The sequence below is a fragment of the Cololabis saira genome, chromosome 2 (genome assembly GCF_033807715.1).
Source record: "Cololabis saira isolate AMF1-May2022 chromosome 2, fColSai1.1, whole genome shotgun sequence".
Taxonomy (NCBI): Eukaryota; Metazoa; Chordata; class Actinopteri; order Beloniformes; family Belonidae; genus Cololabis; species Cololabis saira.
In genome coordinates, this window is record NC_084588.1 from 18,137,481 (window position 1) to 18,165,043 (window position 27,563).

At 39.4% G+C, this 27,563-nt stretch overlaps 2 protein-coding genes across 6 annotated transcripts in view; both read right to left on the reverse strand.

Annotated features, from left to right (window-relative positions):
* The window catches only part of csnk1g1 (casein kinase 1, gamma 1), a 29,448-nt gene extending 22,620 nt beyond the window's left edge, over positions 1 to 6,828 (reverse strand). For 4 of the 5 annotated variants that reach the window (XM_061739259.1, XM_061739251.1, XM_061739244.1 and 1 more), the window contains exon 1: positions 6,676 to 6,828. The gene's annotated coding sequence lies outside the window, so the exon portion shown is untranslated. Of the gene's footprint in view, positions 1 to 4,000; positions 4,117 to 6,675 lie in introns of those variants that run through there. The other variant, XM_061739238.1, reaches the window with a different exon arrangement.
* A 3,187-nt stretch (positions 6,829 to 10,015) lies between these two features.
* On the reverse strand, positions 10,016 to 25,935 carry LOC133459374 (sorting nexin-1-like). The gene is made up of 15 exons (XM_061739270.1): positions 25,784 to 25,935; positions 24,559 to 24,712; positions 21,520 to 21,653; positions 21,299 to 21,365; positions 21,056 to 21,099; positions 20,828 to 20,969; positions 20,647 to 20,725; positions 18,951 to 19,026; positions 18,654 to 18,767; positions 17,733 to 17,826; positions 15,616 to 15,821; positions 13,773 to 13,916; positions 12,110 to 12,190; positions 11,477 to 11,548; positions 10,016 to 11,341 (listed from the first exon to the last, which is right to left on the reverse strand). Exons 1-15 carry the CDS (start codon positions 25,901 to 25,903, stop codon positions 11,291 to 11,293), a joined length of 1,578 nt encoding a protein of 525 aa, XP_061595254.1. The 5' UTR covers positions 25,904 to 25,935; the 3' UTR covers positions 10,016 to 11,290.
* Positions 25,936 to 27,563: the final 1,628 nt, after the last annotated feature.

A 27,563-nucleotide genomic window follows, 5' to 3' on the forward strand; every position in this document is an offset into this window, starting at 1 on the left:
CCACTTGACGGTACTCGTTCATTTACATCAGTGGTCTCCAACCCCCAGGCCCCGGCCCAGTACCGGTCCATGGGTCATTTGGAATCGGGCTGCACAGAAAGAATAAATAACTTCCATTATTTACATTTGATTTATTATCAGAGTCTAAATGATGTTTTATTTTGAGAAATGACCAGATTCTCTCCATTACATTACTTGAAGAACGCCAAGACATCGAGACCCATGTCTTGGTCACGTGATACATCCCACCAAATTTAAATCCCGAAGCTAGCAAAATGAGCAAAAAACAAACATCTTTGGAAAGTTCCTTTGCGAAGGGGAAAAGCTCCAATGAGGAAACAGAAGAGGAGCCTGCGACTGCCAAAAGAAAAAAGGTGAATTTAACAGAAAATATCAGGAATACTACTTAAACTATGGATTTATTGCAACAGTCAATTCCCACGCACCGAGCCCACTGTGCACAATATGCAGAGACCAGCTTTCTAATGAGGCAATGAAGCCTTCAAAACTGCTCCGCCACTCGGAGAGCAAGCACGCATTAAGAGACAAGCCTTCGGATTATTTGGAAAGAAAAAACCTGAACAAGCATCCTATTTGGTGGCTAAGCGCATTGCTAAGGCTAAGAAGCCATTCACTACCGGTGAAGAACTTGTCCTGCCAGCAACCAGACATTTGTGGTGAACTTCTAGGAGAGGCAGCGGTTAAAAAGATTGCACAGGTTCCTCTTTTGGCTAGCACTCTCACTCAGCATATTGAGGAAATAGAGGACATTGAGTCACAGTTGCTGGAGAGAATTAATAAGTCACTGTGGTACGCACTCCAGGTTAACAAGTCTACAGATAGACAAGTCACTGCTACTTGTTTATGTGTGATATCTTTATCAGGAGGATATGTTATGTGTGCTATCATTGCCAACTAAAACCAGGAAACTGGCTTATCTTTGTGACATGTTCAACGTGCTCAATGAAGTGAACTTGTCACTTCAGGGGAAAATGATAACTGTTTTCAAGTTGGCAGATAAAGTAGCTGCATTTAAAGCCAAACTGGATTTGTGGGGATGGCGGGGTGAACAGAGGTGCGTTTGACACGCTTCAAATATTGGCAGGGATTTTGGAAGAGACGTGAGCCTGAGCTTTCATCCTCCCAGCTGTTGCACGATCACCTGTCTTTGCTTTCAGAAGAGTTTGATGCCAATTCCCGACCACAAAAGACCCACAAACTGCCAAGGAATAGATCCGTGACCCATTTATCAACAGACCAGGTGAATTCAGCATGTCAATGCAAGAAGAGGATCTGTTGGAGATTGCAAATGACGGAGACCTTAAACGTCTGTTCGAGACAACAACTCTGCCATCAATCATATCATTCCTGTCGTGCAGCAGCTTCAATGGGTTCCCATTAAATTTCAGATTGATTAGAAGATTCTGCCATCTACTTTCAAAACCATCCATTTTGTTCATTATTCGTAATAACAACGCTTTTCTGGACACCCAAAGTGCTCACACAATGGTTCAATCATTCATTCACTCCTCATTCAGACTTTGTGGTGGTAAACTACATGTGTAGCCACAGCTGCCCTGAGGCAGACTGACGGAAACGTGGCAGCCAATCTGCGCCTAATGGCCTCTCCAACCACCACCGTAACATTCATACACCAGCGATGGCCTCACTGGAGCCAAGGAGGGCGAGGTGTCTTGCCCAAGGACACAACAGATGACTGGGGGGGAGCAGGGTTCGAACCGATAATCATTAAATTATTAGACGATTCATCTACCACACTGCCACCCCTAGTAGTAGTAGAAGTAGTAGTAGTTAATTTGAGCTTGTCTGAGATCTCTCAGTAAGCAGTCTCAGCGAATGAACCCCATTTCAGAACAATGCACATTTTCCAACAATATTGAAACCTATTTTGTATACTAGACAATTGTTTTTATCATTTATGACTGAACACTTTCTGTCTAAGAATGTATATATTTCCTTAAAGCCTGAAACTAAACTCATCTTTAAAAAAAACTTAAAAACTGTTTTCTTTATAAAAAAGTAATTGCAACTGCATCAGAAGATACTATAAAAAAGGTTATTAGGATCAAACGGAATATTTACAAATCTTTACATTTACAAAATTATCCTACAGCTATAACTACAGAGTATGCGTGACCTTTACGAATCACATTTTTCTAAATTCAAACACCTCTATAAGAAAGTTGTACACATTTACAAAGGTCATGAGTCAAAATTTTGTTTATTTCTATTGCGCCATTTCACAACAACTAAAGTCATGTGAGGGAAACTCCAGGCTAGACGAGGACATTGGTGACTCATTGCAGAAAAGCTACTGTGCTTAAATGATAGCAATCAAGCCACAGTGGTCACAAAAAACAGAGCAATCAGTTTCAGAATCAACAGAAAGTTTAAGGCAACAAGAAAGCCTCTCACAACTTACAGCAATACCCAAGCGGATAATGCCAGTGGGGAATATTATGTAAACAATTATATAAATACATGTCTGCTTGCAAGGACACTCAAAATTTAAAGTGATGGATGGGATTTGATAAGTATATAAAAACCATTTGACAGTTGAACATAAATGCAAATTAGTACCTTATTAGGTAATCGCTTTGATCTAATGTCAGTCTATTGAGATATTCCACTGTATTGATTATGTTCAGCCATATTTCTTAAGTTTCCTTCAGAACACTTGTATTAAATGAAGTGGATTAACAATTCTGCAAAATAGTTGCTCAAAAATATCCACTTAATATTGAAAAACAACATGTGATTTCAGAAAGAAAAAGAAGTCAAGAAAAAAGCTACTACTGTTTTCATGACAATGCTCTAATTCCAGGGCATGGAAAGGCTGTTGCTGAAAGTATTGTGTGTGTGGGCTTCTGGATGACTCATGCCCAGTATTGCTTGCACAGATCTCAGAATCAAAGACAGCTCGTTTTCTCTCAAGGGCAAGTGTGCACTGTTGCTATTACATAAAACCAGAAACGGAACAGGACGTTAAAAACAGGTTTGTAGCGACTAAAACCACTGGTGAATAGTAACAGTTTTCAACGTGCAAATAATAATTTGTGGGCCATTCTGATCCATGGAGCTCAAGTGTTTAGATTAGTTCAGCGTTTTGTCCTGACTGACAGAGTTTACCGTCTTCACACACAAATGAACACTCAACTTAACCCAATTACAGACCACCATGATTGATTATATCAGAGTGACTGTTCCATTTCCAGCACAGGCATCAAATGCTACAATACTCATCACGTAGAGATCATCACAGAATTACAGTTTCTCTAAGATAGCAGTTCTTTGAACTTGCATGTTATTCTCAATTGATAAACATTTAAGTTAACCACATTTGACAAAATGCATTTTTCATATTTTAGAAGTATAAAATTGGATGGATGAAAAAAATAATTTCTACAATATTAAATCTATAAAAGGTCTAAGGTTATGTTTCCTTTTATTTTAAACATGGATCTTTTAAGGTTGATAATGCATAATATAAGGCTAATTCGACAATCCCCCCCCCCACCAAAAAAAAAAAGGTACTGGAGATTGCAAGATAAAGTAGTACACATTGTAACCTATATAGGTCTAACATGTTTTACATTTTTGAGCATTAAGCTGGAAGCGTGGTCTCTACTTGTTTTATACATGTATCGTTTTTTCCCCCAGTAGTGTCTCAGCCACCACCTCTCTGCATTTAAGACATGCTCAGACATGCCCAACCAGAGGATTACTATGGACAAGTCATCATCTTCATACTGAGCATTAAAATAAGAGACCAGAAGGAATATTAAAACAAAAAAATCATATATATATATATATATATATATATATATATATAAATAAACACACACACACACACACACACACACACACACATATATGTATATATATATATATATATATATAAAATAACGCACACGCACACACACACACCTATAAGTATCATTACTTAGGTTGTGAAGTGAACGAGAAAAAAATAATTTACTTAAAGTTGAGATCAAAGTCACTGATTTCCTCTCCCCAGTATCAGTCCAGCACATTGCCAGAAGCTCTGTGGCGTCTTCAGTTTAGATGTGAGGTGGGGGAATCCCCAGTCTTTATCCCTGTGGAGCTGCCATACCTCTTGATAAATGAAAATATCTCTTTCATGATACGGACCTTTTGGCAGCCTATAAAGGGTAACAGGAAACATAAAAGGATTTTATTATTTCAGAGATTTATTTCATTGAGCCAGTCTTAATTGAAGGCGATTGAATATATTCAATCTGTAAACATCTATACTGTTAGGGCAGGCTTCCTTATGTTTAATGTTTATTTCAGTATGACAAATGTTCTATTCTTAGGTCTGAAAGAAGTAAAAACTCTCATATTTAAAAATCACAGGAAAGGTTGATCTAAAATAAACGCTACGTTTCAGTGGTGTCCACTATAGTCTCAGTATTTTCTTTACTGAAAATGTATATCCAACCTTTCCATTTGTATTGTTCTAGAATTCACTACGTATGGAATTTCATATTGGTATAAATATATTAACAAGGTATTGCTTTTGCAGACCTGTTTTTTTTGGTAACCTAATAAAATGCAAACATTTAGTGTTGAAGCAACAGTTCTGTGGAGTCGCAGTGCAAATTGCCAGAGACAGAGGATGTGTACTTCTTTGTTTCAGGCAGCTGTCTGAGTCGGTATGTCAGTACAGGGACGTGCATGGTCCAGGGAGCTTAGCTGTGAGCTAACAGGCATCTAAGGCTAGCTAGTGGAGGAATACTTGCTCATTTCTCACGCTCCGTTTAACGCAGAATAACTCTTATTTAACCTTCAGTGTTTGTGCTGTGTTGACAATGACACACAAGACTGTTTGGAAGCTTGTTTGAGTGAGTACACCATTCGGCCTGAATAAGAAATGGATCTGTGCAAATCTGTCTCTAATCACATTTGAGACCACCTCCATCCGTGGTTTGAAGTTCAATTTCCTATTAAGAAAACATTGCATGTCGAGTGGTTCTTGGCTGTTAAGACTGTCAAATTTAAATTTGCTAAAAAAAAAAATAAAAAAAAAAAAAAAAGGATTTGCTAAAAATTGTATTTAGATTGCGAGCCTGAACATAAGCATACTTGCAGAGACCGATGGCAGTTTAATTATAGACACCACTTTTCGATTTGACTAAAAACTATAAAAAGAAAAAAGTATTTAAAACCATTTAGGGAAACTGGTTTAATTAATTCATAAACATGAATTACTACTAGATGGGAGTATTCTTCAGTTTATTAATGATTAAGATTTCACCAAAAATAAACTAAAGAAAAGGAACTGTCAGATCATCTTGGAAAACTGTGATGCTTCCAACTCATTATCATATACTGAAATAAATAATTTGTTGGCATTTTATTATTAACAAAAACACACACATACACATGCAGTGCGCTCTGAATGCAGTGATTAACCTTCAGTGGAAAGATCAGCCAGTGAGGGGGGCCTGCCAACAGTGCAGACTCCTACTGTGGCATTACCAGTTACCAGCTGCCTCTCTTCTATGAAATATATCTGAAGGAAGTTTAGATTATCCATATTCTCACTTATTTTCATATTTCTTTATTTTTTACTGTGCCTTTGTGCACGGCCACATCTGTGACAAAAAGTTGATATTTGCACCAAAGGGTTGCGCTTGATAGTTTACAAGTACAATCCATAAGTCACTTAATCAAAGTGTAACTTTGAAAAGTACATTGCAGCCAGCTAATATCTGCAATTATTTAAAATCTAATATGTGGAAAGATGTGTAAATAGATGATCACAGACTTTGATGAGTTTGAGGCCTGTAGTTGGAGATAGACTTCATCTTCAACAGAACAGTTAGCAACTAATTATTTTGTTAGAAGGTGAGAAAATAAGTGTGTAACTAGTAAGTCATCTGCACGGTTGATGAAGGACATGAGAAAAATCATATTAAGTTTTACCACAAGCCAAAAAAATGTACAATGCCACTTGATATTTTCGACTAAGATGACCAGGCTGAGAGGGAGCTGTGGTCAAACATCTCATGTTGCTCTCCCAAACTTTAGCGAAAGAAAAAAAAAAAGAAAGAGGGTGCATGAGTTCTAATCTTGTGAAGTGTTGGTAGAGGCAGCTGAAGCTAATAGATGATCGATGCTCTGAAAGCAGGCCTGCAGCTGAATCAAAACAAGGAGAGCTGGAGCTCAGTGTCAACGACACTCCATCAAACCAGGGGATCGAGTCGATCAGTAAATGAAATAGCCTGTAACTAAAGCCAGACTGTGTGCTGGCAGTAGAGAACCTGAGCAAGCAGCCATCCCCACCTGAGCATGAACTAGTCTGGTCCAGCTCCGTGTGGAGACGCAGCCAGACATGTCCTGGTGTTACACAGCACAGCTGTTTACACCGCCAAAACACAGACACCATACACACATATTTATATATATATATATTTAAAACAAAAACATGAACCACCATGGACAGCACACTGTTTCCTGCGTCCACGCCGAGCAACAGCTGCTGTCAGACAGCTGGAGCGAAGCGCAACAAGGGACTAGCTCCGCTAGCAGCGAAAACACCAGCTAACAGTCAGAAAAGAGCAGAAACAACCAGCGTCCGTCTGCGGGGGATGCGCTCCAGGCTCAGCCCGCACAACCACCTCCACACACCTGCACCCTGGACGCTCCGGGGACCGGGGCTCCGCCCGCCGCTGCCGCTGCTGCTGCTGCTGCCTCACTCCAGACGCGGCTCTGCGGCTGCATGTGCAGCTGGTCCTGGTGTAGCCGTTAGCACCGTTAGCAGCCGTTAGCAGCTGCCTCCATTCTTCGTCTGCCTGCGCGCCCCCTCTCAGCTCGTGCACGCGCCGCACATACCCGGATGTAGAAGCGAGGCACCGCCCGCCTGGCCACGCCCACTTCCAGGTCACGCCACAGACCGTCCCGTTTTAAAGACTGATTTATGGTTCCGCGTTAAATCGACGCAGGGCCTACGCCGTAGGGTGCGGCGTAGCCTACGGCGTAGGGTCTGGGTTGGTGTAACGCGGAACCATAAATCAGCCTGAATTTGATGCCGTTATGGTCGCGCAGGTTTCCGTATTTATTACTTATTAATTCACTATAAAACCAGATTCTAAACACGGGCGTCACATTTCGGTAATCAAATCGTTCCCGAAATGTTTTTAGTGCAAATACTCACACAGGTTGTGTCATGTAATTGTCAGTAAAAATTAGAAAAGAGAAATTATTGAAATTAGAAATTGGCTATCTTTAAAAATGAACGACATCGGTTAATTGGTTAATTGGTTAATGTCATTCTTGTACTGGCTAAATATCATATAAGTTGAGAAAAATGAAGCCCCCTTTCCAATGTTTTTTAAAGGATTTCATTTTTTTTGTTTCTATAAAAAAATTAAGTGAAATAACTGCAAACAAATTATTAACTGATATATCAAAGTATCTTTTATTTTAATCTCTTTCTGAAATGTCGATGCTATTTGCCTTAAAATGCCTTACTGTTTTTATTAATTTTATTTATGTTTACCTTATTGTTTGTGTGTAGCCTATGTCTCTTGTTCATGATACCTCCCGGCTCCCAAAAATATATTCTATTTTCTTATATTGTATTGTATTTCCTCCACAAGCAGTTTGTATAAATTGTGTTCAATAAAAAAAAATGTAATTGTCAGTAAGGCTTTGAGCATACAATCAGGGCCTGTGCCAGCATAAATCTGTCAAAACAGGTTGCCACATTTACTACTTTATTCACAATAAAACCAATAAAAAAAAAACTAAAACCATCGCTCCATATATCTCTACACACAGAAAATAAGAAATGTAGCACCTAGGGATCAAGAGTCAGTTTTTATAAATGTATTTATTTATTTATTTTTTTGTGGTTGGAAAATATATACTTTTAAAAAATCAGTTCCTTGTATTATGCATCGTTTCCAGGTTTAATTTCAATAACATAAAGGGTATCATTTAGTATTGGGTAGTTCTAACATGACACCTTTTATGTATAGTGAAATATATATATATATATATATATATATATATATATATATTTAGTTAGATTATCAAAAAGATTATCAAGCTTTTCCTGTTAACACAGAATGTCTTTTGTTCAAAGCTGCAGGATATCTGATAGGAAGGTTGTTTTATTCCAACACAATGATACTATGATTACTCGATATACACATTATTGCTAAATTTAATGGAATTTAAATTTTTCATGTGCACCTACATGGTGTGAGTTATTTGTATCATCTGTACCCTTGACTTTTCTGCAGTTTTCCTCAGGAGAAATGGGAGCTTGAATCTTTTTAGTGCACAAACAGACAAAGGTTGTGTAATATAATTCCATATAAAGCATCAAGCTCAAAATCAAAGGTTGTGCCAGTAAATCCCTTGACTTAATGAAAACTTTATTTCTTCTGCTACCCTTCACTCAGACTGCCAATTTGTGTGGATCATGAAAAAAAAGTGTCAGGAGACATGGCAGCTCTACAGGGATAAAGACTGGGGATTCCCCCACCTCGCATCTAAACAGAGCTTCTGTCGATGTGCCGGCAGGTTTCTGTGAAAATGAAATCACAGTAATGTTGGCTTGGTCAATAAAAGCCCACATAAATGCAGCCTGGCGCAGTCCTATTATTCTTAATAAATCCAAGTCATTCTGAATTTATTTCAATTCAATTTACAGAATGGTGAAACTAATATTGGCTGATGCACAGCATCAAACTACAGGATTAACACTTAACTACATTATGGAACCACAGCATTGCATCCTGATTTAACGATTGCTTTAAATGTCTTGTGTGATCAAAAACACAATTGAGAAGTGTTTATTGTCTTCATGGCTTTTAGGAAGTAATCAGAATTCCACATTCTTTTTGTATGAGAAAAATACACTTCTATCTCTTGGTGAATGGGTTTTTGATTAACAAATCAAATATTTATTTGATGATACATGGCCAATGTAAAACACATCAAAATAGAAAATATTTGTGCTTTTCTAGTTTATCGGGTGAAAATGGAAGGGATCTTTTGTTTTTAACATTTTTACAGTCATACAAACACACATCACAAATGGTTTTAAAAATGAGAAAATTGGGATAACAAAATTAAAAGGATAACATATCTATCAATAGTCATTATAACTGCATAGACACGACTACAATGTTTTCTATTTTAAATACTGAAAATTGTTTAAAGTCTGTTGATATATTAATTTAACTCTTCATCAGAAAATAAATCTTGACTTTTTTTTTTTTTTAAATATACCGGTACCAAAAGTAGTTTTGCATGAGTCCATAAATTTCAGTCTGAGTACAGATTCCGGTTCAGGTCGAGTCATCAAAGCTGAAAACCAAGCTGACACTTCTCTTTCTCAGTTTATGTTACTTACGGCATGATCTGAATCCGTTTGAATGCAAATGAAGGCAGCTTTTATTGTTGGAAATTCCAGATTTCAGTCAAAAGAAATGTCTTCCTGAACCACACCAACACAATATCAGACAGAGATAAATACTAGCCCCAGAATGTCTTCCTTTACCTCAGATATTGTGGTTGACTAATGATTCCAATCATTCTTCCTATTCTGGCACTTTTCATCCCATCTTCATTTTCCGACTTTTTACGTTCTTCCTGAGAATTTTTTATTTAATATGGCTTGAACTGAATTGAGTTTATTTAAACAGGGAAGAAAGTTGTTTAGTATCTTATGTTGCTCATGTTTGTCTAGTACTCTTGGTACACACAATATTTTGGGTTATGATTGCATGTCTGACATCAGGACAACTATGCTTTTATGACAATGCAAAATATTCCATCTCAAAACCCATGTTGTAATGCACAGTTGTGGTTCTATAACAAAATGTGAAGAATGGTTAGAAAAATTATTATAATGATCAGAACACTGATGTTAAGTAGCTGAAAAGAAAATGTTTGAAAGGAAATTTGAAAAAAAAAAAAATCCTAAAGATATTGGACATAAAACCAGCAACCAGAGTTTAATCAATCCTCATTTATTCTGAGCATTTACCTATATAACATTACCAGGAAAATGTATGTATTAATGCAAAGTGGTTAAAAAAATAAAACACATTCTTACGTAAATATAACATGACAGAGGAACTACACTTTCAAATGCTGATTTAGAAAATAAGGGGCTATATCACTTCAGTTTGTTTCTTTGCATCAGTGATAAATGAAATTATCAAACAATGTACAATTACAAATGATACCCAACAATATTTGCATGGTTCAGTGCAGGCACTGCACATGCGTAAATGTTCAAAAATCACTCAAAGTTGGTAAACACCCTGTGCAGAGTTCCAATTTAGCTTCCTTCGGCATCGTTCTCTGACAATAAATGGCATAAGTTGAAACGGTTCTGGACCAAACCTATTAATACAATACATGAGACTCTAGTACATATACATCAACGATATAACAAAGAAGATTGCATTTTCAACACTATAGCCTTACAATTCATATATCATTTTGTAATAATTTCATCAAGTGTGTAAACTTGTTAAAGCCGTAGCTTAACATAATTTCTTTCAGTCAAAAGCATTGTTTGATATGCTGTAACAATGCGATAATACTTCTGAAAGATGACCTCAGTCATTAATAGTGGTGTTTGTCCAAAAAAAAGAATATAGCTTTTCCTTCTTTGCAACAAATTTTAGTGTATAAAACCATTATCTGACATGGATCCATAAACATTTGTTAGAGTGGAATGACTTGCATCCGCCTGTCTTCCCATGTAAACTATAGACAATGTTAATTCGGGCGGTACCTTAGTATTAATGGTTAAATAGACTGGTTTAAGCAAGAAAATATATGTGTGTGTGTGTGTGTGTGTGTGTGTGTGTGTGTGTGTGTGTGTGTGTGTGTGTGTGTGTGTGTGTGTGTGTGTGTGTGTGTGTGTGTGTGGAAAAACACACCGTTTAGTGAGTTTACACACTGGGTTTTACAAATACAATGGCTCGGTTATTGTCAGCTGAAATCTTGCCTTAACTTTCTTTCAGTCCAAGACATAAACAAGGAATTTTGTTAAGGACATGACATGTACACGTGGCAGCTTATAATATCAAAGTTCTGTACAAAATAAGAATATACTGTGAGTAAAAATACAAGAAAAATGGATGGAAGGTTTTTTTTTTTTTTTTTTAAATTGCATTTCAAAATTGTCCTCTCAGCTCCTTGTAAAGAGGCAGATGTTCAAAAAGGCAGTTGGGGTCTTTAAAAAGAAATAAAAAGAAAAAAATCTTCCTCTTCATTAAGCTATTGCCTTTGCCTCCGGCAGGAATGCTTCCCAAAATTTTATAAGCTGGAACAAAATCAGAACAAGTATAGTAGTTAAAAGATGCTGTGGTAAGACAATCCAGAGCTAATTATATATGAAAAAGAAAAGTACTGTCACCGTACATTTAATGTTGAATACTTGATATAGTTTAATAATTACCCGTTGTTGAGACTGCAGCATTGCTTCCAAATATTTGATTATCTGACTCTTGAAGTCCTTGGCTTTTTCTTTCTGCATGAAACAAAAAGTGTTTTCATATCTTAACCTTGTTGGCGTGTTTAAAAACACATCCTAAAGCTGACCATCTTCCACAGCAACAGGAAGAAGCAAAACTACCAGAAATTGTGGTGTAAAGAACATCAAACTGAAGACCAAGCTGTTCTGGCGTGTGACCATCATTGCAACCATAATACGGATCATTTGCATAACTGGCTGTAACAGATTTTTACTAAAATTAAACTACAGTTATACGATCCACATTGTCAAGATAGTTTGCAAAAGAAAAAATAAAACACAAAACACAAACATCTTTGCAAAATTTCAAGACAACCAATTCAGAGGCTTTTCAACAACAGATCCTTGAAACGCATCGATAATGTGGATTATTTTTCTATAAACTACACTTTCTTACTGAAATACATGTTTTCAAGCTGAAACCTTCCTTGTCATCCTTCAAAAGATCAGCTGCACCCTGATAAGGATGCATGATGGTCACATAAACCAGTTTAAAATGTTCTGTGAAATGTGTTGTGGTGGTGATGATGATGATGGAGGATTGATCTTTCAACATACCTCAAATCTAAGAACCTCTTTGCGCACAGTCATCCCAATCCTGTCAAAGTCTCTCTCGTACTGAGTAACCCTCGCCTCCCACTGAGGACAAACAGGAAGAGGAAACGTCTATGTATGTATACTCAATATTTCCCAAAACGTCATTGAGATTTAAAAGATGATTTTAAATATTTTTCTCAATGGCAAAAAAAGAAAGAAAAAGCAAATGTATAAAATGTGCTCATGCAAGTTATAATAACAGACAAAGCAACAATGTACGTAAGCTGATAATCCCAAACAAAATGAGTGAAACCTTGCAGTTAATAGCTGGTTGAGCGTCCTTTGGCAGCATTGACCTCAGCTAGCTCTGGATCAGACCGGTACAACCTCCAGGAGGAACTTTTGTTCATTCTTTACAGAAATGCTTCAGCGCAGACCCATTTGTGGTGTGAACTGCTCTCTTGCTGTTTAAGCTCCCCGGGGCATCTCTAGGGGGTTAAGGTATGGACTCCGGCTGGGTCACTCTAAAAGGTATATTGTCTTTTCAGAAGCCAATCTGTGGTGGATTTACTTCCATGCTTAAGGTCTTTATCCCCTTGCTTCATCCAACTCCTGCTAAGCTTCAGCTGGAGGACAGCCAGCCTCACACTATCATGTAGGTAAATTTAAGAATTAATTGACCTCCTTGATGATGCCAAGTGGCCCAGGCTGCTTTTTCAATGACTTCCATCGGGTATAATCATGAACAGCAGCATTTGCAGTTACAGCAGTTACAGTGATGTTTTTAATCTTTTAGCTGTTACTCACAGTAGTGTCTTTACCTCAGTGAGGATTCAGACTGATGCTTTTGGAGTTACCTTGACTGGGCATCCACTTCTGGGAACAACAGCCACAGTACTAGAATGCCTACATTTATGAACTATTTATCTAAATGGACTGATGGATGCCTAAACACTAAGGTCCCTTTCCAGTCACATGCAGATCAACTACACTTGATTGTATGTCTTCAGAGATCTCCTTTTTGCAAGACATGGTTCACATCAGCAGATGCTTCCAATAGCAAACTTAAAACATGTCTCATCAATCAAAGCAGCTCTAAACAACATCCCCAAACTCATTTCATTAAAAGGCATTCTGTCTGTGCAAGCTACTGGCTCCACTTGCATTCGCTGAACTAATTAGTTTCCCCCTTCACCTACTTTTTTTTACCCCCACCAGCAGTGTGAATGTTAAATGTTTGTTTAAGATGTACAGAAATGTAATTCTATGTTTTATGTCAGCTTAAGCACATTGTTTTGGTTTTTCTCTTTTTGCGGCTTGGATAAAACTCAGATCACATTTATGTGAATCTGCACTTGTCGGTTTACAGAGCAGTCAACTCCATGGAAACAGAAGTGTAAGAGAAAGGACGTGCAAGGGTTAAACATCAGTAATAACCTATAATACTGGACATAAACACTGAACAGAATGGCACAATGACCACGCATGTATAAATTAAAGGAATACAATGTAAAACAAGATGATTTTGGTAGCCAGCCCAAGTGTAACCTTAAAGGAATCATTGTTTCTGCAAATTAACCACAAACACTTAGCAAACAATGTTATCATCACTCAGCTCCTTTTGAAAGTAGAGGACATTTCAGCATTTGTTGGTGTAATGTACTAGACTTCTAAGTTGTGTTACCTCAGTGATCTCCTCCTTCGCCTGCTGCAGTTTCTCTGGTTTATTAGACCACAGCAGCTTGGCTTCAGCCTCCCTCTTCTTCTGCAGTGTGCTCTGACCCTCCTGCCATCGTTGCCAGGCGCGCATGCGCTGTTCAAAACTCCCCTGTGGACATTCATTTTTAAATTGTTGAAATACAGCCGTTACAACACTTAATTATGCATACCAAAGAGAAAACAAGTTGTAGTATAACCACTGAAGGTCTTTCTAAAATCGTTTTATTGCTATTTTCAGTTGCCAATTGAGGTACTTACAGTATCTTTATGTCAAGCAGCAAGATTGTGACCTAGCATGTTAATTCAGACTGCAAGCTGGCATTAGATACATGAAATGATAACCGTAAACTATGACAGTTTACACTTTCTACAAACAGTTTGTCTTTCTAGCGTGGATATTTAGGTGAAGCTCAATAAATATGCCCAAAAGTCTTGCAGAGCCAATCAAATCAGTCTATCCTTGTAGAGTGTCTCTGGGTGGGCTTAACACGATACTGACAGAGTGGTGGTGTTGCAGTCTAGATGTAAACAATGAACACAAGATGGGACTTAAATTATTCCTTTGCAAAGTAGATGCATTTTCCGTTTCGCTGACAGGCTGCAGCAAACGTTTTATTTAGTTTTCTACACAATAAACTCTCCTGTTGGCTCATTTCCGTCATTTTGAATACGTCACCTTGTTTGTTACTCCGATTGATCGAACCGCTAACCAACTGTGTGCAAAGGCAGGAGGAACCTGAAAAACCTCCTCCATCTTTAAAATTTGCTCATGTAAGCACCGTGGCTTCCCAGTAGCAACTGCCTGCACTGAAGCATTAATCATTACATTTCTGGGGAGACGAATGTTAGGCTAGAGTGGAGGTTACAGCATGGGGCCTCCAGCTGCAGCTGACCTACGTCATCGGTTCAATATACGGTAAATGCACCAATTACTTTATAGGTGATTTATGCTTTAAAAAGGTTATGGACAAGGCAGTTGCCATTGCCACACAAGGAAACCTAATGGAAATAGAAACATGTCAAGTATGGCGACACATGAAGCAACATCATTAAGAAGGCAGGGGAACACCCTGGACAGGTCGCCAGTCGAATTCAGGGCCTGTACTAAACACTTAATGCAGAATCAGTACATCAGGTTCAACATGTTCAAAACAACAAACACCATCCAGGCTGTTAATACGCCTCAAAATCTAGCAACTGTGATGTGGGTGACTTGCTCATGTGTGCAGGCTTTATCGATGCAGAAGCATGTATTAGAATTTTGGATTCTACCAACAAGGTGCCATCTTTTCTCCAAGAGGTCTGTTATTTCAGCAGAACAATATCAGATCTCAGTTTAAACTACTTACAGCCTGCGTAAAAAAGGAAATAGATTGCTTCTAAAAAAATGTAACAATCAGTATCCTCAGCACCCACACAAATTAAAGCTCTAATTTAAAGGAGTGACATAATACAACAGTAAACACGTCTCTCAACCTTTTTTTTTTTTTTTTTTTTTTGTTTCATCAGGTTTTAGATGTGTTCATGTTTTCCAAAACACAATTAAGCCAGCCAGTGAAGGCAATCAATTTAATTCCCTCTTATCAGTCTTTTCCAAATAATTCAATTCAAAATGCTTTTTTTAAATCCCCGAAGGGACATTAATTAAATGCTAACCAAATCACAATTTAAATTTGTTGTTTCATTTAAAAAAACTGCAAATTTTTTTGGAATTGGGATTTGTACATCCACTACTAATATGTTTCATTTAAATACAAAACTATGGTGACAGAATATTTCAGAGACAAACTTTTATTTTGGAAGCTTACCCGCACAGCACCGAGCAAACGAATGTAGTCAGCCAATAACTCTGTAAAGATGAAGAAGTCACTGGCTGCCTGCTCCTGATGCAGCTGCTCCATCTTGTCCTCCACCTCTGCCAGCTGGGAGAGGGCCCGCGACAGGGCCGTGTTGTCCTCAGAGTTCCCCAGCATGGCCATACTTTTGGCAAATATGGCTGTGTTCCCACACAGCTCTGTTGTTGCAAGAAGGAAAAGAGAAAATGTATTTGCTACAGCCGCCACCATCAGTTAAAATAATTTATTATACTCATTACAGAAACTCATCCACACAGAGTTTCACTGTGCGCACCGACACGTTGTGTAAAACATTAATATACAGAGTATCGCAGGTCTGTCCAGCTCAGTGGTAAATGTTCATCTGTAACAGCAATGTGCTGCAGGAAGTTCAGGGAGGAGTGGAGCTTCCTTGTTTGCTAGAATAACTTTACTGCTGTTTTCAGACCCAAAACCTGATTAACAAATTAGCAGCATAGGAGGGGAGAGACAATGTAACTAATCTTTAAATACCATTAAATAAACCTAGCCAACATTCAGACTCATTTCAGGATATTTAAGAACATCTAATGTTTTCCCTCATTGCTGCTCCTATTGTCTCCCTCTTTAGTCCTAATCCCAGATCCAAACTGTTCACTGAGCTGCAGAACTGAGTAGTTTGGATCAGAAGCTGGTCAGCAAGTCCTGATTGATATGGAACTGAATATTAAAAGTCTGTCCAGCTGATGCGCCAACCACTATCTCTAAATTTTTAAGGCCGAAGATTTCTTCTACTGATGACAATCAGCAAAACTGTACAGGTTGTGCAGGTTTTGTATGGGCCACGACCACGATCCGCAGTTTCCTTTACAAATGCTCAGCAGCTGCAGAGGAACTTTCATATGGCTGTTGTGGCACATGCAACTCTCACCATCTGCACCATGTGCAATTTTTGCATCCTTATAAGATCCTTACACACACACTGTGACTTGGATCCGTTTAATCACGTCTAGAACAGTGTGCACAGGCTGTCCGATGATGCCCCCTTGTGTCGTCGGCTATAACCTGATGCAGAGGAATGTAGGTTGCATAATCAGCATGTGGAGCGGTAAATAAGCAAAAAGCAAAAATGAAACGCTGTGTAGTAGCTTTTATATGTGTCCAAAATACTATAAAAATAAATGGCTAAGGAGAATGTGTTGTTGGTGAAGAGACTAAACTTTGGATATCAGTTTTGGGAAGAGAGCACCGGTACACTGAGATGTGACCAAGACTGCAGATACAGACGTCATGTGCACCAACTTGTTATGTCTTCATGGTGTTGACTTCTGTTTCTGTTTCTCAGGGTCTCATAAGCTTAGTTTCTTTTACGTTTTCTCCCATCATAAGGGAATTGCCCTGGGTTGCATTAATACATCTTATTAAGTTAAAATTTAACTGGCTAGTCCGTAGACGGAGTCATAGGATTTCCAGCATGGGCAGTAGATTAAATCATGGGGCCTTTGGTTGCAAGACCAGTGCGATAGTGGTTGTGGCGTCACTCGCATTGTAAGACGTGAGACCGCTGATTTGGACCTGCGTTGACGGATATATCTCCATCATTCTTTCATGACAGCCATCTTTTGTCTGAGACAGCCAAACAGTGTGTGGTGATGTTTTTTTTTCTCCAAGTGATTTTACAAACCCTCATTTACAATTTGCTTCTATAGACAACGCCACAGTGTTACATAACCATTGTTGGACACATTTAGACGGGGCACCTTGGTGGTAAATTAGTGGATCCCATGCTGTCTGAAAGGGGTATTTGTAGCCCACTAAAGAAGAACATGTGAATGTAGACATAAATAATGCTGTCATACACAGCTGCCCTTTCATTGTAGCACTACATTGAGGAATTAGAGGAGATGAGAGCACATGACTAAAAAAAAAATTAATTTCTGACTGATCAACTGGTCAAACAAAAAATAAATTGACAGATAAGTGGACAACCAAAATAATTATTAGTTGCAAGCCTATTCTTTAGACTAACAGTTTCATCCTTACAAAGTAAGAAGCTGGACAGAACTTTTCTTCACCACAATCTGAAGTCAGTAGAGGTATTTGTATCTCACCCTTCCTGTGATTGACGAGGGAGTCGACCACAGCATGAAGCTTCCTCAGCTGCTGCTCCTCAGCTTCCACCTCCTGGAACTTGTCCTCAAACCACTGAGACACAACACAGGGAAAAAAGAGAAAGAAGATTGTGTGTTAGAAAACAAAAAACAGCAATAAAATGACAATTTTTTTGAACAGAAAATCATATGGTTACACTATGCTTCAAATATTATATAATTATAATACATGATATTCACATTTATAATTACAAATAAATAAGATGTGGAGTTTTATATGCATTACAAACTTTGAAATCAAAAGTAATTTCATCATTATCTTATTCACACAGGACTAATGTTACCTCAGGAGCTGAGGGCATTTCAAAACTATGCGGCACAAAATGCAGACGAATTACTTTACTGATGATGCAGCTATCATGATTCCACTAGGACCCAGGCAGAAAAGGCAGCCAGACAATAAAATAGAATATAAGACATCACTGAATTACTTGAGATCTGCAGTTTCATGGCATTAAAATGATCCCATATGGTGGGTAATCTGCGGTGGAATCTTTACAGATTACAGGTTCAGTGAATTCAGACTGGATTATTAACACAGATGTACTGCCCATGATATCATAAATGGCTTCCGTAGTTAATACAAATTAATGCAGGTCCCTAGATAATACTAGCCACATGGAAATCAGGCATTAGTTTGTAGACATTTCCTTCACTGCTACACGTGGACATTCACAATGTGAACAATGATTAAATGTTTACAGTTTTTGGTAACATTGCTGATTTAGTTGGATATTTCCAACAACTGATTTTTTTCCAGAGTATTTGACAGATATTTTAACGTATTTTCTGTATGCAGACCACATAACCCACAGTCAACACTGGGATCACTGTGAAGCACTTTATCCAGAGTCCTCTTACAGTGTCAGACTCGTTCATCTTGAGGGTCATCTTGTTGACAGCATCTGATGCCCTGTTGATCATTTTGAGGAAACCAGCTCCACTCAGCGCCTGGGTGTTCACTGCTCTGGGAAGCTGGAAAGGAACACATCACTCACGAGTCAGCTATTGAATTGCCCAGGCAGATATACCAAACTTAATTTCAAATTATATTTTATGTATTTATATCTATCCATCTATCTAACTACCAAATCAAGAGCCAACTGTGCATTATTATATTCCTACATAAAATATTTTGCCGGACCTTGAAATACTTACATCTTCTCTCTCCAAGAATTCACGGACGTCAGGATCTTGCAGCAACAGTGGGTGAGAAACAACTCTTTGAAGATACCTACACAAACACAGCAGTGGCAGGACCAAGAGAAAAATGCAGATTAAAACTAAGTTTGGTTGAGAACATAAACACACGTGGGTTTAAATTGGACATGGCACACTTTTTCATGTTTTCAGATCTAATGTTGCAAAAATGTAATCTTTAAAGCTAAAAAAAAAAAAGGAAAAATTTGTAAAGGTTTTGTTTTATTTCTATGCAAAATATATGTACATGTGCATGGAAGTCTCACATAATCAATGGTATGGACTTTATGTTGGGATTTCAACTAGCAATGTCTAAAGGAAGGGATTCCCTTTACTGATCTGATTATGCCATTGACTAAAATGGCCTTAGGTGCGTTTCTACTAGCAGAAGCTCTGACTAGATTTTTCAGGGAACGGCCCTGCAAAATGGCCTTCAGGAACCTTTACGGGGCGAAAAGCGTCCCTGTAGTAGAAGAGGTGCTCAGGTTGGCCAACAGGAACTTCCTGGTGGGGGGTCTCTACTGATCAGGACTTACAAATTACTTGCAGCACTCACATGAACATAAACGTTGTGACGCCAGCCCTCTACACCAACGTAGAGGGTTGGCTGGGTTTCTTTATTTATCTCAAATTGCTTTGACCGCTAAAAAAACCCAACAACAACACCACGAAACAAAACCGCAAGCTTTTGTTTACGCATTTCTCCTTCTCTTTCTTCTTTTGCTGTATTATTCTCTTTCATCTCCTTTTATGCTGCGTCCAAAACAGCAAAATATGCACATTACCACCACCTTGTGGTCGGCTGTGCTATTGTTTTCAGTCAATAGTTTTTCTGTGGCGCTACAGCGTAATGGAGACACGCCGGCTGAAGGGGCTGAGGGGACGGTCGGCCTTGTTGGATCTTCCTCCCTGCCGGGTTTACCTTGAATCTCTGCTAATGTTAACACACCTATAATCACCGGTCCAGCCTAAAGGAAACAGCAATATAGTTGGTCTAGGGTTGAGACCATGTTCATTTGAAAAGCAGAGGCCTTCAACAGCACACTAAGATAGGACTGATCAGCTTCTGCTTCATGTACAAAATGTTTTGCTTTTGTTTCAATAATGTTTTGGAAGAAATTTGCATTTCGTCTTGAGCAAGGACAAACTTGTTTTAGCTTCAACTGGAATTCTTTAAGAGCCATCCCAAATAGAGATGTTGGCGTGTAATCTTTCCTGTTGTTGTTCCTCCGGTTGACAATTTTCAAACTCCATATTCAATTCTGGTTTAAACACGGACCGCTAGATCTCTTAAAGATAAATAGTCTTTCAATATTGTATTTAATCTCTAAAAGTCTAATTTGGAGCTTGTTTGGTTTGGAGTTCAATGTTTCATTCCTGATGTATTGTTTCAGGTCACACCCCACCCCTTCACGCAAGATTTACAGAAACTTTAAGACAACATCTTGTGTGTGATACTTTTCTTTTTCGCTCTAAAGTCATTACAAACTATTTGGAGGTATAATGGATGTAAAGCTATGAAGGAGCACCCCAGATAAAAAAACAAAAGGCCATCTTATGTATACATTAATAAATGACCCAGATATTATTATCAGTGACTATTTCATTATATATGAAAAATATATAATACTATGAAATCTTGAAGGAGATTTACCTCTCCAGAGCTGCTCTTCTTCTCTCCACAAATTCCACTGACGACGGGTCATCCATTCCCACCTTGACTTTGGTCATTCCTGTTAGTTGAAATGACATTATTTCCAAAACAAAGACACACCAAAGAAAGAAAGAAAAAAAAAGAAGTAGATTATGCAAAACAAAAAAAAGCAGGTACCCACCTACAACGCTTTTCTCAGGTGGTGGGGGAATAATGCAGCCATGAAATGATTGCTTGACAGACAGCTTTTCATAGAGACCCAGGAAGTCACTGAAACGCCTCCTCACAGAGAAGGTCTTACTCTTGAACATCGTTAGGGAAGTCTGGTGGAAGACACAGAGGGAGGACGTGAAACAGACCATGTAAAAGTACAGATGATGAATCAATCAACATAGGCTTGAGTACAGACCCTGGTGGATACTTTGTAGGCCACATATGCATTCATGCCATCTCCTAAAACAACAGAAACATTTGGGATACATTAGAGTGGAAATCTAACAAGACTTCAGAAATAAATTAAGATTTCAAAAATGTAGATAGCTAAAATGAGCTGTTATAGTAAACATATCCTGTCAATGAATACTTTCCTAAGAAAAACATCTGTATGAACGGAAAGTTGTGGACAGCTGCAAGATAGTTTATTTTTACTGACCGACTTTCTCAGGGTTGGTAACAGCAACATCCACATCAAACATATCCCTGCCCTCTTCCTCCTCCAACTGTAACAAAAGACAGTGTTAATACGGCTCACAGTGTTACTTTAGGTTGCCACGGACATTACTTGGCAATTGAAATGTAGACAATAAAAAAAAGAATGCATTCCATTAATTGTTTCCAGATTCCTGGAAAGCTCCGCTCAGACGTGGCCCGTACCTGCTCCAAAGAGGTGGGCTGCAGCGCTGCAGGGCTCTGGGTGAAGGAAGAGGCAGGCCGAGGGCCAGAGGAGGTCGAGAGATCCTGTCTAGCAGAGCTACTGGACTTGCCTGTGTTTAAATCCTTGTGGGCATCTGGGGAAAGAGGAAGCTTTGGATTAATTAAACTAAGCAACTTCAATAAAAAAAAAGAAAGAAAGAAATCACACACTTAACTGTCGCTATGCTTACTTTCAGTTGGTGATTAATGCTATTTAAAACTAGTGCTGAGTGATTTGGGGATAAATATTGCAATTTTTCCCAATAAATACTCCAATTAGAAACAGCAAATGACAACAAGTTCAAATTCAATATTTGCCAGTTTCCTCTGAAACATAGTAGGATACTGACATCAAAAATAAAACAGTTAGTTCCAAATATTGCTGTTAAAGGTGGCGCTACCATCTACAAAATCAGGAGGCAGTTAAGATCTTTAAACATCCACACTAAGATTGTTGAAATTTGTACTAGTCTGTGGCAGCACATGTCATCTACTGGGTTTGCTGTTGGAGCATGATCAATGCAATCAATGGCAGCAGGCTTGAGAAACTCAATCATAAGGCTGGAAGAATCATTGGGGAGAACTTGGAGATGTTTGAGTCGGTGAGTGACAGGAGGCTACCAAACAAACGTCTCTCCATCATGTACAATTCACCCTGTTACTTATGTTTCTTTTTCTTTTTATTTCATTTTCATGCAGAGTTTGAATTGGAACAGTACTTTAGCTATGACTGATAACACTGGACACAAGTATAAGTCCCTGGCTTTGGACAAAAAAATCCAACTCTAGTGGAACAACATGATATTGCAAGATGTGCTGGACTGCCCCCACTCATGAGCGGTCTGCTGTCAGTGGCTCTTCAGTCAAAAACAGCAGATCTACTGTAGAAGATACGTTGCATGTGGTCAGAAGTGATATTTATACATACAGTGGCTTTAAAACATGATGTATTTAAGTACTGTCGGCCTGCACTACCTTCAGTACATGCTGTCCATTATTAGTCCTATTACGTTATATTTTCACTTTGCTTCTGAATTTTTGTTTAGTTAATGTTCAATACTTTATGACAGAGTTGTTCAAAAATTGATACCAGTATTGAAAATATTCAATGATACCCGTAAAACTTTTATAAACACATTCCCAATGCTTCTTTGCTGTTCTAAAAGCTAGCACAATAAATTACACAACACGCCCTTGCTTCATATCTAAAATTAGCATTATGTTTGCAATATTGTGTTAATTTAGGCTTGAAAATGCCACCAGGAAAACTGTGACATGCTCATGATGCCTGGCTGCAGTTCCCAGTTGTGGCACAAATGCAAAAATAAAAACAAAATAACACGAGCACCTTATCAAGCAATCAAGGAGCCATCACATGAAAATGTTTATCGAATGAAAAGGAAAGTGGGCTGAACCGCAGCAGCAATTTCTGGAGATAGTTTTTTCAGAAATGAGAGAAATTTGCCCCTAAAAAAAGACAGAATCCAAAAGCAATGATAGACTAAACAATGCAAGTCATTGTCCTTCATGAACAGCCTCTGGTGCTCATGAAAATGTTGGATTTTTCTGTGTAAATTAAGGTCTACTACTTCTACTGTTATTTAGCAGATGCTTCTATTCAAAGTGACTTACATATGAGAGAACAATACAGGCAATACATCTCATAGGAGGGTACAGCAGGTTGTACAGCAAAGTCTGGATCTGGAGCTTTCTCCAAACAGTATGAGACCAACTGAACATGTTACATGTCAGCTATAAAAAGTGCAGACAAACAGCTTTATGACAGACATTTGGATGAACGATGAGTTCAAGTGTCAAGATATAAATGCCTTTTTTATTTTATATCATCTTAGCGCAAAAAGTGAGGAAATTTGTGTATGGTTGATTATTTCTTTGTTATACAACAATGGTTCATGGAGTTACATCTTATGCTGTTGGAGGTGTGTTTATTTCATTTTAAATGGTGCCACATGTGAAAGAAAAGTGCATGTGTGGGTTAGGCAGCAGTCTTTAACCAGCAAATGTGGTTGTTTTGGTCACTCTGGCACGAACAGTGCACCCAAGCTGGACCAACAAGTTTCACTGGGGTTGAGGTCAGACCTGCAGGCAGGCATTTCCATCCTCTCCACTCCCAAACCTGCTCTGTGAGCGCGAGCTTTGTCATCTCTGAGAATAGAGTTTAGTCACAGAATACTGGCTGCAAAAATATCATCTCAAAATCTCTCTACATTTAGATTGCCTCCAATGACAAGTCTTATTTTTCCAGTGAGGGACACTTGGCAAGTTCTTCATGGGTTCAACCCACATACTCAACTCCGCTGCTAAACCCACAACTGCATTTTCCTACAAATGTGGCACCATTTAAAATGAAATAAACAGACCTCCAACAGCATACGGTTTAACTTCACAAAGCATTGTTTACAACACAGAAATAATAGACCAAACTCAAATTTTCCATTTTCTTCCAAGAGTATCTTCTGTTGTAAACCGCACCCTCTCTTTAACTTCTCAACCCACACCTGAAAGTCATCTTAACTGCAAAAACATATGCCATTATGGTGGCTTGATTGTTTTTGTCTGTTGAAAGCCGCTTTGGATAAAAGCATCTGCTAAATGTAATGTGTTAGGTTTATGTCCATCGCTGCTGTAGTTTCTTGTGCTGGCCCCCCCTTTTTTTTCTCTTTTGTGCATGTTTGCAGGCCGGAGCCTCGGGAGCTGCATTCTGGCCTGCGGTCCCGGCCCCCCCCCCCCGTCCCCGGTCATCCCGTTGCTGCTTCCACCTGCCTACATGGATGTCTGCTGTGTGCTGCTGACGTCCCCCCCTCCCACTGAAATTGGATCAGTAGATGCTGACAGTTCTTAAATTCTGTAAACTGGTTCAGGACAGGTTACAAGTGGGACTATAAAGGTCCACAGCATCCCCCGTGGAACTCTTTTAAGCAACCTGCAAGATTAAACTCAAACTGGGTGACACGTGGAGACGCGGTTGAGGGGACTGACGTGAAAACAGGTCGCTGTCGTCGTCGGAGTTGACGCCGTTGGACCTGGCCGTGGCGGTGCTGCCCTCCTCCTCCTCGCTGAACAGATCTGCGGGCTCCTCCTCCACCTGCTCCGGCTGAGACACTCCTCGGCTCACGGAAACCGGATCAGTCCTCTGAAAAGACATGTTTTAGTGACTTTACTGAGCAGCAGAAACACACGGGGAGGGGGGAAGCCGCCATCGGCAGACCGTTAAGGCTGATTTATGGTTCCGCGTTACACCAACGCAGACCCTACGCCGTACCTTACGGCGTAGGGTCTGCAGCGATTTAACGCAGAACCATAATTCAGGCTTTGTAGCTGACAGTCAGCTGGTGCAGCAGAGTCATGTGAGCCACACAGCGGAGAGACACGCAGGAATGTCTCAACGAGAAAAGTGAAATAACCATGCATTAAATTAACAGAAAGGGTAGAAGGTCTTGTAAGGATTTTATGAAATTGTTAAAAGTATGAGGGTTTTTTTTCTATAAGATTGTACACTGATGGTTGCTCTCAGTGCAGAACCACCTCTTGTTTTAATGACCAGACTGATTAGCTGAGTTCTTCTTTAGGTGAGAAGATTGATGAATCCCCTCCAGTTTTTCTCTGGGTTTTGGTTGTCATAGATCTTTGCTGGGTTGGCATGTCGGATTAGAGATAAACAGAAAATATATGGCTGAAAGTGTGGCATGTTTAAGTTTCTTTCCCTGCAGTTGTCCTCCCAGATAAGGTTCAACAGATTATAACGTACAAAACACCTCCCTTTTTCAGTATAAATATGACTAGATTGATGACCACAGTGTGCATTCTCTCTCCTACCTCTGTGGTTTGAGAAAAGTGAACCTCTGGCTGGAAAACATAGTGCACATATAATAAAAGCTCGTATTAACTTTGATGGTGTCCCCTGGTTTTCTTTGGTTTCCAGCCAAACCAACACGAGGATCTCCAGTCTATTATCAGATCATCACCAGAACAGCCACCGAGCTCAAACAGGGGCTGGAACTTACAAGTTAGCTGCCAAAATCACCCCAATGCGGCGCTAAAAACTAACTTCAGGGAAGTTTCTAAACAAATGCTGTTGTTTTGCCCCAGATGTAAACATGTCAGTGTTCTCCGGGTGTTTCAGCTGTCAGATCCAGCCAGCTGCAGATTCTGACCTCCAGACCCACACTCGACCCCAGGCAGGCGGATAAAGGCTGAAACCTACGTTGCTGACGAAGATGTCCTCCCCCTCGTCGCTGTCCCCCTCGGCCGGCTCACACGGCCCGGGTTCGGGCTCCGCTGCTCCGGGGAAAGGCGGTGGATTCCGCTCCGCGCTGGCCGCCATGTTGTGTGTTGTTAGTGACTGACGTCCCGGCCGGAAGAGACGGGAGAGAGCCGGGCGGGCGGCGGGCTGCAGCGACCACTGCTGGCCACCACAAGGCACTTCAATGGACTAGTTTCGTGAAGCCTGAATTATGGTTCCGCGAACCATGTATGAGTGTGTGTTTCATACACTTTCATACACACAGTCTCCCTATTGAACACACACGACTGACTTGTTTGTCCTGCATGTTTTTATAATATATATTTATCATCTGAGTTGTCACTTTTGTTTTTAGCCTTTTGTTCATCATGTCCCATAAATCTATCTTGGTCATGTGACAAGTGTTCTACATTGACGTCAGAGATAATGTGCGTCACAGTGAGCTATGACATCACAGTGAGCTATGACATCAAAGGAGATCACAGTATAAATTCCGGAACCAATCAGAACCTCTTCGCAACTCAACAGCCTTGGTTGAATAAACACGTTATATCACGTCACCTGAGACAATAACGTTTTGAGTTGCTTTCAAAGTCCTGAAAAAACAAAAAGCGAAATGAGTGACTTTGAACCATCTTCTGCACTCCTGTGGAGCGACATGGTAGAAGACGCATACGAAACAGGACAACTGGGAGATGACTACGATTTAACAATGACATATGATTGTAGTGGTAGTGAAGACTTTGATTTAACAATGACATATGATTGTAGCGGTAGTGAAGACTACGATTTAACAATGACATATGATTGTAGCGGTAGTGAAGACTTTGATTTAACAATGACATATCATTGTAGCAGTAGTGAAGTAAAGGATGAAGAGCCATCCATTGATCAAAGAGCTCCAACTGAAAAGATCTCTGCACCAAGGCAAGAGTCCAACCTGCAACTCAACGTCCTTGATGAGTTTCCTGACCCAGAGGAGAACATCCAAGTCAGGTACAGAGAATTATATCTTGAACCACAAGCTTCACTGCCAGAAGGCTCTGAGGAACAATCAACACAGATCAAGCGCAAAAAGAAAAAGAAGAAGAGAACATCAGAACTCACAGCGAACCTCAATTGTGAGGTTATGGAAGAACGCCCTCGATTGCCGGAGAGTAATCCTAAAGAAGACTTGATTACTCCAGTTGAGTCAACTGCAATCGTGTCAGTGTCAGAACCAGAAGTGATCTCTGAACTGGTGGAGATCAACAAAACAGAGTCAGTCTCCATAGTAAAAGAGATCTCTGCACCAAGGCAAGAGTCCAACCTGCAACTCGACGTCCTTGATGAGTTTCCTGACCCAGAGGAGTACATCCAAGTCAGGTACAGTGAATTATATCTTGAACAACCACAAGTTTCACTGCCAGAAGGCTCTGAGGAACAATCAACACAGATCAAGCGCAAAAAGAAAAAGAAGAAGAGAACATCAGTACTCACAGCGAACCTCAATTGTGAGGTTATGGAAGAACGCCCTCGATTGCAGGAGAGTAATCCTAAAGAAGACTTGATTACTCCAGTTGATTCCACTGCAATCGTGTCAGTGTCAGAACCAGAAGGGATCTCTGAACTGGTGGAGATCAACAAAACAGAGTCAGTCTCCATAGTAAAAGAGATCTCTGCACCAAGGCAAGAGTCCAACCTGCAACTCGACGTCCTTGATGAGTTTCCTGACCCAGAGGAGTACATCCAAGTCAGGTAC